Genomic DNA, 18,748 nt, shown 5'->3' with positions numbered 1-18,748 from the left:
AAAGATATCTCCTAACCTAAAATTATAGTGAAAATTGGTAAATAGTTTCTCAACTGAATGACACTGATATAAATACTCGCTAAATTATTTTAATATCCATTTTTCTAGTCAGACATCCAAAAAATTTTGTGAATATAGTTCACTGGTAACCCAATATGTAATGAAAATATCTAACCCAAAGAAGTTAAACTCAAGTTATTACTCACTTTCTAGGTTAGTGATTTGGCCGCTAGGCGGCGTTTAGATTTTTGGATTCGCCAATAGTTGCGGGTGGTTTCCGGAAGTGAGTATTTTGTCAATTTGATTTGTTCGAAGACAAAAATATCTCCTTTAAAAACCACAGCTCTGCCACGTTTAGAACTCAACTCAGCGCTTTTTTACTCCTATCACAATTGTTAAACTATATATACTCAGTCTATAGCCCCCGTTGTAAAATAGAGAACGTAGTAGCATGTACTGCATCAAAAATTGTCTTAGGTGAGATTTCTCGATCTCCTCATCGATTAAAGACTTTTGTTGCTGATAGAGATTCAAAGATTCAAACAAACTTTCCTGTTAGTTGCTGGTTTTTTGTTCGGGGAAAGCAAAATATAGCAAACATTGTGTCTCGTGGACTACTTCCCTCTGATTTTGTTAAAAAATAATCATACCTGGTTAAACCGCCCAGACTGGATGTGTCAACCACAACAATTTGGGCCTATAGAATCGCTTGTTACTTTACCACACATTGAAACGTTACCCGAAGTACAAGTTATTTCTTTGAGTTCGGTAGAAGAAAAAAACCCTCTTATAGAATTTATCGAACGATGTTCCTCATTCACGAAATTGTTATACACTTTGGTCTATATTCTGAGATTCACTGAAATTTTGTATCGTTCGCATGACATATCTTGTTACGATTTGGATACAAGTGAACAGTATCTCATTAAATTTGTTCAATCTTATCATTTCAAAGATCTCCTTCACGTTTTGAAACTTGATAAAACTGTTCCACCCTCATTTCGAAAATTATCAGTATAATCCAGGAATGATACACGTTGGGGGTCGTTTAAATCATGCAAACGTTGGATATAAATATAGACATCCATATATTCTGCCTAAACGTTCACATTTCTGTGCGCTACTTGTAGATTACTACCATCGAAAATACCCGCATACAGGTACATATTTACTCTGTTCTCTGTTACGGAATAAATATTGGATTTTGTCGTGTCGCAATATGGTGCGACAACGATTAAGAGCCTGCAATGAGGGCTACCGCGTGTGAATTCGCCGCTAGATGCGCTAGTGTAGCGTGAGGTCCACATCATAGACTCAACTATATGATTAATCATAAGTTCATGGTCTCCATATATCTATAATACTTTTATTCATATTACGTGTTTTATGCTATAAAAGAAGTGCAGCCAAATCATTGTCAAAAAGGGACTTACACACATACGCGAATTAAAAATACAAAAATAACGAACAAGATATTGATCATTAAACAAATATTTCTATATTCAATTTCTCAACTATTATGATCTGTGGAAAGACAAGTCCCCGTCATCGTAGACAAACAAATCTTACATTGGTTTGTCTATGTTCTGGACCTCACTCTACAAAGGCGCCAACTGGTGAGCAAAAAAACGGTAGCCCTCATTCCTGTTTCAGGTAGAAACCTAAAACCACAGTATAAACACCAACCAGTAGTTGCACTCTAGATCAAATGAACTGAATTATTTACTCCTCCGAGAACACGCGCATCATTTCGGCGCGCATGAGAAAATGCGCGGCAATTTTAAAGGGAATTATTTTACGAGAAGAATTATGAGCATTGAGGCGAATGTAAAAATAATATTATTTGATAATTATCACTTCTCAAGTATTATTTCGAAATTTTTCATGATTTTCTATTTGAAATGATTATCGTCAGGGGAAACTGATGCATTTTTAGTGCATATGTCCTAAAGTGAATGCGATTGTTGTGAATCAGTGTTTTTTCAGATAATTTTATGTTAATTCTCGGCTAGAAAGGTTTTTTCCTTTAGTTTCAGAGGATTCATTTTTCTAGATTTCTTATTTCCATGGTAATCAACCACCTTCTGTCACAAAGCTGCTGTGATCTGTATTCAATATAGAGCCTTTAGGTTCATCTACTGAATAGGTAATGCATATTTTGAAAATGTGCGAAGGTTTGCTCTGAAAAGTAATTAACTTGTTCATTTAGTTCATTGTTGAAACTGCTGTGACAACACATGAAAAAACTATACTGTGTTCCCTATAAATTAGAATGTTATCGTCTACTTACAATATGAAGTCAACATTCTAGACTGATGAAATGAAAATGCAGAATGAAAAGTTCAAAGTAATGAATAAAATTTTATTAATACATACATATAATACAAAAAACACGAGAAACAAATAATATATCTATAAATGTAAAATTTTTATAATTTTTTTTTCTTTTTTGTTTGTTTTTTGTGCAATGAAGTTTCTATTGCAAAATTTAAGTGTGTAAAAAATTCTTAATCTAACATACAAACTTAGTAAGTAATTCCAAGGAAATTTCTCACAAGGATTGGTGAAATCCAATAATTTGATCCAATGAGATATTGTAAAATAAATGGGTTTTTATTGACATCTCGTCAACACACACAATGCAATCCTTTGCTGCATCGTCCATATTCCTTGTCTTTAATGAAATGGCCTGAAATATGTGCTCATTTAAGCCAACAGAGAAATCCCAATTTGTGGTTATTCTACAAAGTGTTGCCTTGTGTGGCAAAAAAAATGTTTTTTGTAGAAATTGGTACACTTTGGGTCCCGAAAAGTATATTGTTAGTGCAAATTGTTTAAAAGCGACTGAATACCTATAGCCATGAGGTTTCCTTTTTCGAAGCTTCAATTGGGAGATCATAAAATCTGCCAGGGTCGAATTGAAATTTTTTCTACAAAATCGGATGAAATCTTCATCACTTATATCTACAGATTTCTTCTCTGGAGTTGCAACTAATTTTCGTTTCAAATTCTTCACCACTGATTGTAACTTTCTTTTCCTCGGAGTGGCTGAAGACAAACTAGGAGATGTTTGTGTTTCTTCTGGTTTCTTTTCTATGAATACAGATAAATATGCATAAGATATAATAGTTCAAATAAATAAGTAACGTTGAAGTCCTTACCTGGTGTAGTATATATGTTGGGGTTTATAGAAATCTCACGGCATTCATCTACGGTCTCATTATTTTCAATATCCATTGAAGATGTTGAAGCAGAAGTTGAAGCATTTACATTCACCCCTAATTATAAAAATAAATATTAATTATAACAAATAAAATCTTAATTTTCTTCAATATATACCTTTCTCACCAATGCCTTCTTTGAATAAATCTGGAAAAGAATCCTTTTTTAATCTACTTCCAGATAGCATTTCTTTAGAAAAATGCTCACTACATATTCTTTTTTTGTGGAGAAGTTCTGGTCTTTTCAGAATCCATTCTTGCCTTCCCATTTTTGGAAGCCAAATCATTTGCCTGAAAATGATAGGAAAAATTAAATAAGATACCATTTACGTGCATGTACGAAGTATAGCAGTTTAACTAAAATATTACCAAAAATTTACCAACATTAACACGTGCTTATTCAATAACTCACCTGAAAGTGTCTCCTGGTATGAGAAAAAAACTAAGTTTAGGATTCTTAACACTACTGTTTTTGCAATTATACACGCTGCAATAATTCACCATTTTGCACAAATATATTTACTTCACACGATTATAATTGCTACAATTTACCAGAGACTGTCTCTAATGTTCACCTTTACTTCTGTTTAACTTTCAAATTTCAAATGCTCGAATTCGAAATGCTGCTCAACAATTTGAGGTTAGGAGCACGGAAATGATGCGCGAGTCATAAATGGAGTAACAGAAACCAGGGAGTGCGACTACTGGTTGGTGTCTATACTGTGCTAAAACCACTTATCCGCCAATGGCAGATCTACCCTCCGTTCGCGTAACGGAGCAAGCTAAACCATATTTAGCTACTGCTGTAGATTATGCTGGCCCATTTCAAATAACTTCAACCCGACATAGACATAGAGGAGTTTGCGTTTTTGTTTGCATGACAACGAAGAACGTGCACCTTGAATTAGCTTCTGATTTATCAACAAAAACCTTTTTAGACGCCTTAAGAAGATTCATTAGTAGTAGAGGTCCGGTCAAAACATTGTATTCGGATTGTGGTACGAATTTTATTGATGGCTGTAGATATTGCCTTCATTAAGAATTCGCATTATTCTGACGCTTTGAAAAAAGAATTGCTTCGTAATAGTATTACTTGGAAATTTAAAGTACCTTTGGCTCCCCATATGGGCGGCCTGTGGGAAAATAACGTTAAGAGCATGAGAACTCATTTATTCAAGGTTATAGGTTCTCAAATACTATCATATGAAGAATTCTATACTGTATTAACTCAAATTGAGGCTCTTTTGAATAGTCGACCGTTATGTTATATGAGAAATGATCCTTCAGATCCCTCTGTGTTGACGCCTGCTCACTTCACTCATGTTTAGAGAACTTGCCATCAACTGATGTTTTGGAGGAAAACCTCAATAGATTAGATCGAAAACAATTAATGGATAGAATAGTCCAATCTTATTGGCGTAGATGGAAGGAGGAATATCTCCATCAACTTCAGAGTCGTTATAAATGGAATTCTCCTTCTAACCCGGTAAAAGAAGGTACCATTGTGGTTATGATGAATGAGACTACTCCACCGTTGAAATGGCCTATAGGCGTTATTGAAGAGACTCTTCCTGGTAAAGATAGTATTATACGAATCGCTTCTGTGAGAACCTCACATGGTACATTCAAACGACCCATTATCAAACTGTGTCCATTGCCGACACAATAATTCATTCTGTTATTTCTGTGAAAGATCGGAAATAATTAGGTGTATGTATATAATATGATAGTTTGGCATTTTTTCTAATCACTTATCATTTATTTTTGCCTTTGAAAAATCTGGGATTTTCCAAGGTTGGGGAAAATGTTCGCACCGATTCCTTCTCAGTCAACCAGTTTCAGCCACAGGGAAGTTGTTGGAAATTACCACTGTGGAAATGCGAATTCACAATGTTGATTTAAAAAAAGGTCACCAGTACTTATTGGAGAGTGCTGAATATCCGCAACATCGCATATCGCGGATAATTACCCAGCACATCACATAGTAGGTGTAAAAAAAGCACCATAGACAGCAACATTGCGACTTCTCATTTTGAAAGTTTTTGGAACGATTATTTTGACAGAATAAACTACCGAAGTGTATCCTCTATTGAAATTATATTCATGTTCAATTTGATAATTACCATCCTGGCAATCAATTTGCACTCTATATTCGCGGCTTTCCGAGCAAAAGTGGCCAAAGCTACAATTTTTCTGAAATTGAATTAACAGTAAGAACTGCCTAAAAATGAATCAAAATTTCTTATACTAATAATAAGGATAAATTCAGATGCATACCACCCGACGATATGAATATCGACAAGTGTTACGATCTGAATTGAACTAGCCAATTTGCCATCGGAGTACGCTCCACCGAAAAAAAGCAGATGCGGACCATGGTTTCGGCCTCATTTGGCCTCATCAGAGGAACATAGCATTTTTCTATGGTGAAGAACGTTTGGAATTGATGGAACTTTATTCAATATTGGCATGTTCTACTGGGTAATATACATTTACCCAGAGCGCCACCCAATATGAAACGGTGTCCGATTCAATTCCCTCCAGATAGAAACCAAGACGAAGACAATAGCATATGTCCCATATTTTCCGTAATTCAGTACGCCGATTCGCTTTGCGAACGTCAGACGTATGACGAATTGAGAAGTCTGGGAACGCGTTCCCAGCACACTATCTGGAATAATAATTTGAAGTTCTCCCGATGATTAAAATCAATTGCAAGTTTGATTTTGAAGGTTGTAAATGTTACTTATGACTTAATAATCACCTAAATTCATATGAGGTATGTTGAAAGTTGAACGTTACAGATGTGCAAAAATGGGGAGGTTAAGAAGGCCAAGAAGTGATCATGACATAGTCATTATTTCAACTTTTACTGCACGTTAATTAATCAATCAACGTCAAGTTACAGTTAACTAAAACGAAATTGAATAATAGAACAGCTCGGTTAAAAAAATTATTCTCAAAATTCATTCATAAAGATTTGGTTTGTTCATTCTCTCAACACAACGCAGTCATAGCACGAAACATGAATATTCAGACCACGTTTTGCATAGCGGGATTTAGGTTATGAGTTAACCTCGAGACCATATGTTAATAAATAGAACATTTCAGACAGTTACTGGAAGTTTTTCTTAGAAAAGTCGCTGGGTAGAGTTCATCGAAATCACAGATTCAATATTTCAAAAATATCAACAGAGAGATAGTAGTAGCTATGTTCACTTCATCGGAACATCTCGATATGATGTTACATGCAACCACTACGGATCTAAAGTTGAGGAATTCGCAAACTTAACAATATGGGGATGTTAATTTACACAATGTGAAATCTCAAGTATATCCATGAAAATTCTCAAAAAAGCGCTTCAATGCGATATTTTTGGGTACTCTCTGCCACTTACTGTTACATTTCTGGTTGACTGGGTTCAGAATCGGGGGAAACAATTGGTTTATATTATATTCAAATCAGTTTTTTTTGTCTATTATTTACACATGCTTGCGACCTGCAAATGTGATCAGTTGGAAATATATGGTCGATCATAGCACGTCGCGCTTATAGCTTACGTTTGGAGAATACTTACGCCACTTGTCCCGATTTTGGTTATCGCAAGTTTCGTAGTGAAACTTACTTTTGAAGATTTTGTTGGAGCCCGCTGTAGTGCCTGAGAACAGGCCCTCCTAACCTTGCAAGGCAGGATTCAGTTGCCCCGTCAGCAATTCATACACCGCCGCACCTACCGAAAACCGTAAGTTAACATATAGAGTCCACTTTGAAGAAACTGGTATTATGTATGGGTTCTCTGTGATGACCAATATGTCATATAAGTGAGGGCTTATACAAAACCCATTTCTAGGGACCACTGTGGGGTTACTCACTCTTCTGAGTTCGCGACCCACTAAACCTGCTTTTTATTGGTTCCGGGCATTTGCCTATAAACCATTTATCCCTTGATCGGTTAATTTCTTCTTGCACATTGTTGTGCTAGTGTGTTTATGTTCGTCCATTTCGGATATCTCTTTTTTGTATAGTTTTAATAAGTTTCCGTACTCATTTTAATCTCTCCTCAATTGATCTCGCGGTCTCCTTTTGTAAATTTTCATTCTTCCTCCGAATCGTAGTCCACTGGTCTCCTGAGTTCTTCGTTTGAATGTTCCTTCACTGTTTCGAATAACTTTTCAGCTCTCCTCTTCATAAATTCGGTGATGGTTTCCTACTTCAAATCTCGATATATCTGTTTGTTCCTGACAAACCAAGGCGCATCTATGGCACATCGTAGTAGCTTGTTTTCTGTCGCCTGAATTCTTTGTATATGGCTCTTTGCCGCGAATCTCCAAGCACCTGATCCATAAGTCAGTTGCGGTCTAGAAACAGCTTTGATTATTTTCAATTTTGTCTCATTTGACATGTGGCTCTTTCTACCTATCAGCGGGTAGAGCATATTCATCGCTGCCTTGGTTTCGTCAACGGGTTGTTTGATATGGCTTCTCCAAGTTAGACCTTTGTCTGAGGTGATACCTAAATATTTCGCTTCGTTTTTCTATTCGATTTCTTCTCCATCTACCTCTAGATTTGTTGTAATTCTCAGTTTCCTCTTTTGCAGTAATATCGCTTGGCTCTTTTGTCCGTTGAGCTTTATTTACCATTTAATACACCAGTCATTTATTTCATCTATAGCTTCTTGTAATTTTCATTCTATGATTTCGGGCTTGCGATGTCGCATTGCGATTCTGGTGTCATCGGAATATAGTGTCAGCATAGTCCTTGGAGAGTTTGGTATATCGTGAATATATATGTTATACAGTAACGGCCCAAGTACTGATCCTTGGGGCACCCCTGCTCCCATATATCTGGTTGTGGAGTTTTCTCCTTCCACTTTCACGTAGATTCTTCTGTTCCCCAAATAATTCCTAATCAATTTGCACAGTTTGATTGAATATCCAGCATGTCTCATTTTGTAAATCAATCCTTCATGCCATACTCTGTCGAATGCTCTGGCGACATTTTGTAGTACAAGACCTGTTGCTAGTTTATTTTGGAATCGTTCTGTTATGTATTCTGTGAGTGTCAGTAATTGCTGTTCTGTTGAGTGATCTCTTCTGAATCGGAATTGCTCTGCTGGAAGGAGATTAAGATTTTCAGTTTCTTCTGTAAGCCTCCAGGCGATTACTCTTCCTACTATTTTTCCTAGGGCGGGCAATAGACTTATCGGCCTGTAGTTTTGAGAGAAGTTTTTATCTTTGCCTGGTTTGTAGAAGCAATAATAAGCGAGCATGTGAACATATCAGAAGAACAACAAGTTGTCAAAAAAAATCGGTCGACTATAGAGGCTATTTTCGTAGTCAGGCAAGTAGTGGAAAAGGCTATAGAATACGGAAAGCCCGCATACATGTGCTTTATAGACCTCAAAAAGCGTTCGATAGGGTAAGATTAAGTGACGTAGTGGATATCCTTGGAGAGGAACAGGTGCCGAAAACAATAATAGATATAATAAGACAACTTAATCACAATACATCTACCCACATATTAGTTAATCAAAACCTGACAGAGGAGATAAAAACGCCAACAGGAATTTGACAAGGAGATTCTTTGAAACCTCAGCTTTTTAATCAAATAATGTACGAAATAATAAAACAAGTTAAAAGTACAAAAGGAGGATATGCGCTTACAACAGGCATAATCAAGATTATCTGTTTTGCTGATGACGCCCTGATTATAGCAGAGAACGAAGACGATTTGCAACGGCTCCTGAACGCATTCTATGTAAAAGCTAAAAATCTCAACATGCAAATATCCATCCCAAAAATTAAACCCTCGTCGTTTCCAAAGAATCAGTGTTAAGAAAACTTTCTCTGGAAAATAAAATCATCGAACAAGTTATGTCATTCGACTACATAGGCATGCAAATTACTTCAAGCCAAAATAGAACAAATGAAGTGAATGGACAAGCGAATAAAGCCAGCCGAATATCAGGTGAACTACGGACGGATCTGGAGTAATACATTTATGAATAAAAAGGCGATATAAAAAACTTGTGTTAGACCGGTATTGACATACGCTATAGATACAAGAGCTGACAACAAAAAAACTAAAAATATCATTCGAACCACTGAAATGAAAATACTAAGAAACATCTCAGGCTACACACTGAGAGATAGGAGAAGAAACACTGACATAAGGCACGAATGTCAAGTAGAAGACATTGTCAGGTGAGGACGTAAGCGTAGAAGAGCCTGGAATGATCACGTGGACAGGATGACTACGGGAAGACCTGCAAAAATCGCTAGGGAAGAAGAAGAAGAAGAAGAAGCCTAGTTTGTTAAACACTATGACTTCTGCAGTTTTCCACTTTTTCGGATAGTGTTCAATCCTCATTGTACCGTTTGCAATATTTGTGAGAGCAGCTATACCTTTTCTAGGTTATTTCTTCAACATAGCATTTGTTATTCTATCACTTCCGGAAGCTTTTCTATTTTTCAAGCTTCTGATTAACTCCTTCATTTCAAATGGAGAGGTTGTATTTTCTATTTTGTCGTCTACTGGTGGTTTGTCCATTTCTTCTTCGTTGTTCTCAACTAGTTCTTTCAAATCATCATTATCGTCATCAGGTCTGTAATTTATTCTCGATTCTCCTTCGATCGAGTCCGCCAGTGCTTCTGCTTTATCGATATTCGTATATGCCATTCCTCTTTCTCCGTGGAGAGGTGGTATTTTAATATTTTCTCTTCTAAGACATTTTTGCATTTTCCATGCAGAATGATCGATAGTATTTAGTTCTTGAAATCTTTTGTTCCATCTATTTGCTCTCATATCCTTCAGGGCATTTTTCAGAACTTGGCTGTGTCGGTTTAGATTTCTCTTATTTATATCTGTTCTGTTGAGCCTGTATTTTTTTCTTGTCTCCGATTTTCCCTGATGAGATCTTTGATTTCTCTGGGTGTATCACCGTGTGCATGTATCGGTGCTGGTCTCGTTATTTTCTTCGTGCTCTTCTTGTAGGCATCTAGTATATTCTTTTCTAGTTTATCAACTGAGCTTTCAAGGTCTTCCGATGTGTTGATTGTTGGTATTTCTGTTACCTCCGATTGTATCAGATGGCTATATTTAGTCCAATCGGTGTATTCTCTTGTTTGCATTAGTTCTCTTCTTGGCCCTTCTCCTATTGTTAATTCGATGGGGTTGTGGTTAGAGGTTACGTCCCACAAGTTCTCTATCGAGAATTCTCTAGTGATATTTTTCATAATTGCGATATATATTATATCTGGTAATCCATTTCCGAATGCTAGGTACGTTGGTTCTTCAGGTCCAATAATGATAGCTTAATGTTTTTCAGTGAGATCTTTCAGTTTTCTGCCAGTGTTTTAGATCTCGTCTAACCAGTGAGGCAACACCTCCTCCAGTGTTTGCGATTCAGTCACATCTATATATCTCATAATTCATGATGTTTCCTCTAATACCGAAGTCCGCCTTGAGACTGGTTGCATATAAGTGGATACAAAATTATTCTGCCCATGTCCGCCTTCAGTATAGGTTCATTTTGTGAGAACAGGTGTTAATGTAAATCAGTTAACTATTTGCGAAAAAAAGATGTAGATTACATAGGCTAATTTGAAACTATACGGAAATAATTATAAAAAAGGAAAAAAAACTTGGGCATTAGAGGGTTAAACTGTATTTTTGTTTCTTGTTAGGCTCTAATATCAGGTTTTCTCTCTGATATTATTTCTTCTATCTCGGATTTTCGAGCGCTGACCGCGTTTATGTTCTAGGAGACTATTTTAAGGGAATTATTCCTAGTTGTTTGTTCCATTATTTCAGTTTACTGAACATTCATTCGAGTTTTTTTCTCCATCTCTCTTTCAATCTTCAATATGATTTTGTTGAAAATTTTTTCAGTAAAAGTGTCTAAATCGTTGGCGGATTCCGAGACTTTTCTGTTTTCTTTTGTTCTGTTGATCGTAGGTTTTGCTTGGGGCATTTTCAGTTGCTCCTTCTTCTGTACTGGTTGAGGTACTTCATTTTTCTTGTAGTCTACTTTAGAGAGGGCGGGCTTCTTTTTCTCCTGGACTTTTTGAGGAATCGCGCTATGCTGAGCCTGTTTTCCTCTTCCTTGTCACTAATTTGAATTCGCTACATCCTTTGTAGCAAACATTTAACGCATCTGTATGGGAAAGAGCATTTGTTTTGGGCATGTCCGTACCTCTGGCATCTGAATCATTGGCTTGGATTTTCTTTTTGATTCCACTACAATGCAGATATTGTAGAGGCGTCTTATTTCGAAAATCTCCTTTCTCTGAGTTTTGCCAGGTATAAGGGTATACATTTTTTGGTTTTGTTGGACTTTTAAATCATTTCGATTATATCTAGGTCAGCATCTATTGGGAGATGCCTTATGACTGCGTAGATCTTTTTTTTCTTCCATCTGGTAGGTCAAGTACTCCTAACCAATCTGGTCAAAATATTTCGTAATGTTCCTGTAGACGGTTGTTCTGTTGTAGCTGAATTTCTTTATGTAGAGAGCTTTTGAGATCTTTACCCAATCGGCTGTACCCATCGTCGTGATGAGTGGAATTTTATCTATTTTTAGGTAACTCCGTTGCTTTTTTTGCGGTCTCTTCGTCTGAAGATGAACTTTCTTTACTCGCGAGTTTTGTGGGCGGAGGCGCGTTCTGGGTTTTTGCAACTTGAGTTGCAAAATTTTGTTTTTTCCGGTTCTGGAGCTACTTCCTGTTTGGAGTAATTTTTGGGGACCGCTACCGGCTTTGCAATTTCTGCAAATGTGGGGGATTTCTGAGCCGTAATCTGTTTTGCAATTTCAGCAAAACTAGGGGATTGAGGCGCTTTATTCTTATTAACTTCCTCTCTCAAGAGTCGTATCTCCCCGACCAGCTGAGCCACGGTTTCAGTTAGTTTATTTATTTGAGCCTTCAACTGCCCATTCTCTTCTTTGAGCCTTGCAAGCTCCTCTGCTTCCCCATCGCTGAAGTCTTAGGCGTCCGTAACTTCCATGTAGGAGCTCTCATTGTCTGAGACCTCCGACATGGCGTTTTGTCGGTATTTCTGAATAATAATGAAATATTTGAAATTCTCACTACAATAGTACTATAAAGCTATGTGGCTAAGTTATATATTTTCTTTACTATCAGAAAGATAAATCGACACAGCAATTATATCCGTGGAACCAACGATCAATGATCTGGACTCAAGACACTAAATACACTGAATTTGAACGAATTTCTGCTCAATAACACATACACATATAGAACTTACAAAAACTTCGGAAGTTTCGTAGACGGAATCGTAGCTTCGCTAGTGTACACTTTCACTCCGACTTTCTCTTCCACTTTCACTTTTTCAGCACTATGAAACAGGCCTGCTTTGATCGAGTTCTCCTCGACACTGCGGAACAAGCTAGAGCACTTAAAACACCTACGTTACTCGCGTAGTCTACGATTGTAGACCACACCTATTCGAACGATGTTTTCCAGTGAACTATATGTATTATGCGCACATACGCTTTAGTAGCTGTTGATAATTTCAGTATTTATACAATCAATATACGTTTGATTGTGTCACCCAGCTCTAATCGAAGTTAACAAATCCAGAGTACGACTGGTCTACGATTGTAGTCCGCGCGACCGTTTACGTCACAACTAGTGGTACATCAAAAGTTAACATATACGGAGAAATAAATGAGAAATTCCACCAAAGTTTCTACCGTACAAAAAACAGAAATTTTTTTTTCCATTTTTGGTTTCAAAGAAGAAAGAAATATCGTATCGTATTGCCCGAAACCTCAGCAATACTTTTGTCGTCTACACATCCTGCAATACGATAGATGTGAAAACAGGAGATTCCAGAAAACCAATTATAACCGATTCCAATGAAGCAAAAATTGGTATTGAATCAGTAGATCAGCTGAGCAACAATAATTATAATCTTGCCAGAAATACTCGTCAGTTGCCAATGGTAGTGTAAGCTCTATGCTTATTCAAAGCAAATTACCCTTGAGAAACAGTTTACCGAAGTGAATTTTCAGAAAAGTGTGCATGGAAACTGACCAAAGCGCAAATAGAATTCCGATCTACAATTCTTCAATTGCTAGTAGAAAATAGATACGACATCTTTTATGTACAAGTGAAGTCGTATCCCCCCCTCTCCCTGACAGGCAACAAAATTAAATTATGTTGGACGTTGCTTTATATGCATAGACACAATATTTCCACCCGAAAATATTGTTACAAATGCTATAGGTATGCGTGGTGTCACGTGTAAAATAAAGCCTGTTGAAAAAAATCTCCTATTTTTGACATCGACGCGGTTGTTTTACCCAAACTTTGTACCAATATGCCGGTCTCAGCTGACGATTCATTTCATGAATCTGCTCCGGTAGATATGCTATTATAGTACGAAATCCCGCTGCAGAAATACTACGTTCATTGCGAACAGAGACAAACACACATTTTCACATACGTTTATGGATAGGAGAATTCACTGATAACACCGCAGCCTGTCAAAAGTGGCCGCAAGTAATTTTGATTGAATTTATGTTAATCAATATTCCGAGAGAAATTTCTTTCACTCCGTTTTGAAATAAAATATTATCCACATCATAGCAATGCATGTAAAGAATTCTAAAATCCATAGCTGCCGTTGCACACTCGGCCGCAACTACCTCGCAGACAGATGTAAGCAGGTAATATTTCTAAGTTCATGACGTACACGGATGTTTTTGATATCGAATTAAAGCTATTTTTTTCTCGAGTAGGATGATATATGGCTGCCTGTGAAAAAATGGCCTCAATTTAGGTCTGCCATCTGTTAAAATAGCGAGATATCTGAAATAAAGTGAAAGAGATGGCTCGTAACGCCACTTGTTAGATGAGGATGTTGGATTCCAGCCGACTTAACATTTACAAAATTATAATTATGTAATGAATATTATAAAAAAAACTTAAAGTTTTGAGAGATTCATTTTATAATAAAAAATAATTTATTCATCAAGTACAAATGTTATTAAATCTGAAGAATTTTTTTTCGTGTTTCTTCACATTCAGTCTCTTGAATCAAGTTATATTTTATATCAGTGTATTACATTTTCTAGTCCAAGTCCGATTCCTTGCTGGTTTCCCAATCGCAGTTGTCACTATCGTCGTCACAATCAGAGGTTTTTTCATCATCTGAAAGTGTTTATGTAATTGAGTTAAAATTACATAATACATTTTCTATTTGTATCGGAGTTGAACTTCCCAGAAATCATGTTGGTTTCAGAGCACCATCCAGAAGAAGCCAACCATTTATTCTCCGCACTCAACTTTAAACAGTGGCACTTAGTAGCATTGAGCAATATCGAATTGACGAAAATCGTCCGTAGCACCTTTTCTTTTAATGACTTCCAAACTATGATTTTTTTAATGAATTTTTCATCATTCTCTTTTGCCGCATACATCTTGTTGAACATGATAGATCGTCCAGTGTCTTTGGAATGAACTTTGGTGAGACATCATCTTTTAAAAAAAAACATTTTTTGTTTCGATATTAATTTATTTGGACCTTATTCTTATTAGAATCTATTATATGCATTGCGCCCGAACTCTCAATATTCGTATAGCGCCCGACGAAGGGTGATTACATAAATAATATCAACAGCGTTGTGTACAACGAGCTCCAACACGTGGTTATAATATACGAATAATTCAGATGCACTGTTGAGAACCCTAAGATTCCTTTCACACCACGGGTTTTTACCGTCGGGTTTTTACCGGAAATAACCGAATGAAAAATTATTTATCGGGTTTTATCCGTACGGTGGGCACATCAAGCTCTCGAATCTCGTGGCGATCAGCGCCGCCGAAAGTGCAATCTGGTTGTTTTCCAGTGCGAAACTAAACCGGAACATATGTGTGAAAGATCCCATAATATCAGTAGATATAATTCGGAACATCGGGTAAAAACCCGATGGTGCGAAATGAGTCTAAATCTCTCTTACTTTATTTCGGATATCTCGATATTTTAACAGATGGCAGACCTAACTTGCGGCCATTTTTTCGCATTCAATCGTTTTTACTGCTGACATAAAAATAATGTTTTCACAAATTCTAATAAATTCTAAGCATCAAGGTTATCAGAGGATATTGTGGAGGTTTTCGCAAAATGATCAGGTTAGAGGATATTGTTTAAAACGATTAGTTTTTGGTTTATCTTCCTCACCATTTATAGCAAATAGAGTCATTTTGCAGTTAGCCAGAGATGAACGCAATGATTTTCTCTGGGCGCAAATATTTTGGAGGATGATGTCTATATTAGATAATGTGTGTTCGGGTTGTTCCAGGTTAGATGAAGCAAATTTAATTCGCGATCAACTGATTAATATTTTGAACAGGGGATGTTTAGAATTGCACAAATGGGCAACCAACACACATTACTGTTAGATGATTTACCAATTGAATATCGCTACAACAATAATTCATCGATTTCTTTCGATGATGAAAACTCCTGCATAAAGGTTGTGGGGTTGAGATGGCAACCATCCTTGGACGCTTTCATATAGACTATAGATTCAACTATTGTTGGTTACACAAAATGACAAATTTTTAGCGATATAGCAAAAATTTTCGATCATTTAGGATTTCTCGCACCATTGACATGTTTCGCGAAATGGATTATGCAACGTCTCTAGACTTTGGGTCTCAACTGGGATGATACGCCGCATCGTGAAATATGTGAAAAGTAGTACCAGTTTAAATCGTTTTTCGCGATGTTATGAGAGTTTAGGATTTCTCGGCATTGTCTTGTTGACAATTTTCATGAATGCCAAATTTATGCCTTTTGCAACACTTCTGAGAAGGCATATTCCGGGGTCATATATTTTGGAGTTCAACAAAATAGTAAAGTTAATATATTTTTTGTATGTTCTCCCTTGAAGAGTATTTCAGTTCCAGACAGGGAACTGCGCCGCGGTATTGCTTCCTAATTTACTGCCAGAAGTGTTGACAATTTTCGACAACAAAATTAAATGTATATTATTAAAGAATACTAAAAACTTGCTCGAAGTGTAACCATTTTTCGGTTATTGTGGTTAATCTTTATTATTTTTGTTCATTTAAGCTTTGGAACCGTAACCCTAAATAACATTTCTAGAATCTCAGTCAAAAATAATGACACAATTGCCCCAAGTTTCTCAGAATTAATACTATTTGTTAAACTATGAATTTAAAATTTTCAAAATTTGTCGTATTTGATAGGCCCTCCTTAAATAAAATTTACTAGAGTGCCTTGACAAATGCCATTAAATGTTGGCGCATTTAATCAGGATTGTAAAATAATACAATTCTTGTTAGTTTCATACTGAAAAAAAGAAGAAAAAACTAAAAACCTCGAGTAACCCGATTTTTGCTAACCCATTCTACTCAGTCAAAATGTTTTTTATTCGCACAAGTTCTTGGTTTAGGTTTTTTTTAAATGCCCATAACTTTCAAACTGAATGGGACAGATTTTTTTTCTGATTTTCCTCATGATGGTTACAATCAATCCTGTCACCCCGTTTCGGCTTGACGTTGAGTTCTGGTACACCTGACATCCTGTATATGCCTGCACCGATAGTATGATTGTCATTCATTGGATTAAATTATCTCCACATAAGTGGAAAACGTTTGTCAGCAATCGTGTAACTCATATCCAAAATAAAATACCCCCAGCTTCTTGGAACATATTTCAACAGAAACCAATCCGGCAGATTGTGCCTCTCGTGGGTTGCTACCTGGTGAAATTCTACAAAATAAATTATGGTTTTCCGGTTCAGAATGGATTCAATTGTCTAGCGAATACTGGCCAGTCAGTAAATCCGATCCGAATTAGGTGAATTTGTCTGACGAAAAGGTAGAACAAGAAGTCTTGACTCTAAGCACTTTCAATATTCCGAATTTTATCGGGACACTAATTCAAGATTGTTCTACATTATCTAAATTAAAAATAATTCTTGCCTATGTTAAAAGATTTTTTTTTTATTTTGCAAATTCTGCGAACAGAAATACTGGAGTGCTCACAGTGAAGAAGCTCAATGATTCCTTACTGACGCTGATTGAATATGTTTTTCATTTCCATGATGAAATTCAGAAATTGAAAAATAAAAATCAACATAAAAATTCTTAAGAAAACTTAAAGCCTTTTTGGATGAAGATGATATTCTCAGGGTAGGAGGTCGTTTAAGAAATTCAAATTTGAGCGTTTTTCAGAAGCATCCTGCAATTTTACCCAAAAAGAGTCGTTTCACGCAATTAATAATTTAACATTTTAATATCACTCACTTACATCCGGGTGTTCAAACCCTTCAGTTTTTAATTTTACATCAATTTTGGATCTTATCAGCTAGAAGTTCCATTAAATTAGTAGTATCAGGATGTAAACAGTGTTGGCGGTTATCACGAAGACCTTATCAACCCCCTATGGGTAATACTTCTGATTTTCGCGTAGCTCTCAGAGGACGCTGCGATTATATAATATCTGACTGCGGCACAAATTTTACAAACACAGGCAGGGAAATAGAGACTCTAATGAAGCAAGCTGCTGAACGCGAAACAATCAAGTTCAAATTCAATCCACCTGGTTCGCCACACTTCGCAGGTATGGCCGAAGCAGGTGTCTGTAAAACACATATTCATCGTGTTGTGGGACAACAGATTATGACTCACGAGGAGTTTTACACTCTTCTGATGCAAATTGAAGCGCTATTTAATTCTCGCCCTTTATGTCCAATGAATGATGATCCCAATGATTTGTCAGTTTTGACACCGGGACATTTCCTAGCTTTGGAACCTCTGACGCCATTGCCTGACCGTGATTTAGCCCATTTAAATATCAGTAAATTGAACCGATTCCAATTTATACAACGATGTGTTCAATCTTTTTGGAAAAGGTGGAAGTCAGAATATTTGCACACACTTCATCAAAGAAGTAAATGATTGAACGCCCCGCACCCAATTGAGATCGGTACAATAGTTCTAGTTCTCATAAAAAATGACCAAACATCGCCAATGAAATGGTTAGTAGGGCGAATTCAAAAACTTTATTATGGAAAAGATGAGGTTGCGAGAGTTGCCGATGTACTAACGAAGAATAGCGTTCTAAAGAGGGCTTTGGTGAAATTGTGTTCTTTACCAAGTGCCGAGCTAAGCAAGAATATTTAAATTATTGCATAATTAAGTGGGGGAGAATGTTCGGTATTTTCTCTTCCACTAGTTCATATTAATTTTCTTTCGCTTTACTGGGAGAGAAGTTCACCTCAGTTTTTCTTTTATTCTTTCTTAATTTTTTTCATTTTTGAATTACACTGGTTTTGTTGAGGGTTGCACATGTGTGCCGTGTCATGTAGAGTTCACGAAGAGAGACAGTATGAACATAAAGTAAGTCAAGAGGGTGTGTTCTGTGAGTATGAAATCAACCGCCGCAAAAGCATATAGGTACGCAAGTTATCACCGCATGTTATTTCGTTTATGGAGAATACAGTCCACTTGCAGAAAAGGGTGAATGCACA

General features: G+C 36.6%; 2 protein-coding genes across 7 annotated transcripts in view; one reads left to right on the top strand and one right to left on the bottom strand.

Annotated features, from left to right (window-relative positions):
- The window catches only part of LOC123315586, a 622,910-nt gene that overhangs the window by 381,394 nt on the left and 222,768 nt on the right, over positions 1-18,748 (top strand). The window lies entirely within an intron of this gene.
- Positions 2,349-3,950, bottom strand: LOC123315656. 4 transcript variants are annotated; one of them, XM_044901485.1, is made up of 5 exons: positions 3,634-3,950; positions 3,340-3,512; positions 3,162-3,278; positions 2,853-3,093; positions 2,349-2,689 (listed from the first exon to the last, which is right to left on the bottom strand). In XM_044901485.1, the coding sequence occupies exons 1-5, from the start codon at positions 3,723-3,725 to the stop codon at positions 2,677-2,679; spliced, it is 636 nt and encodes a 211-aa protein (XP_044757420.1). In that variant the 5' UTR covers positions 3,726-3,950; the 3' UTR covers positions 2,349-2,676. The 4 variants fall into 4 exon arrangements, with proteins under 4 accessions (XP_044757420.1, XP_044757398.1, XP_044757409.1 ...); XM_044901463.1 differs by having other exon boundaries at positions 2,349-3,093; positions 3,340-3,369; positions 3,430-3,512; XM_044901474.1 differs by having other exon boundaries at positions 2,349-3,093; positions 3,634-3,700; positions 3,772-3,950.

This window comes from Coccinella septempunctata, chromosome 1, assembly GCF_907165205.1.
Source record: "Coccinella septempunctata chromosome 1, icCocSept1.1, whole genome shotgun sequence".
Taxonomy (NCBI): domain Eukaryota; kingdom Metazoa; phylum Arthropoda; class Insecta; order Coleoptera; family Coccinellidae; genus Coccinella; species Coccinella septempunctata.
The sequence above is the reverse complement of the archived record's forward strand: the minus strand, read 5'-3'. Positions and strand labels throughout refer to the sequence as shown.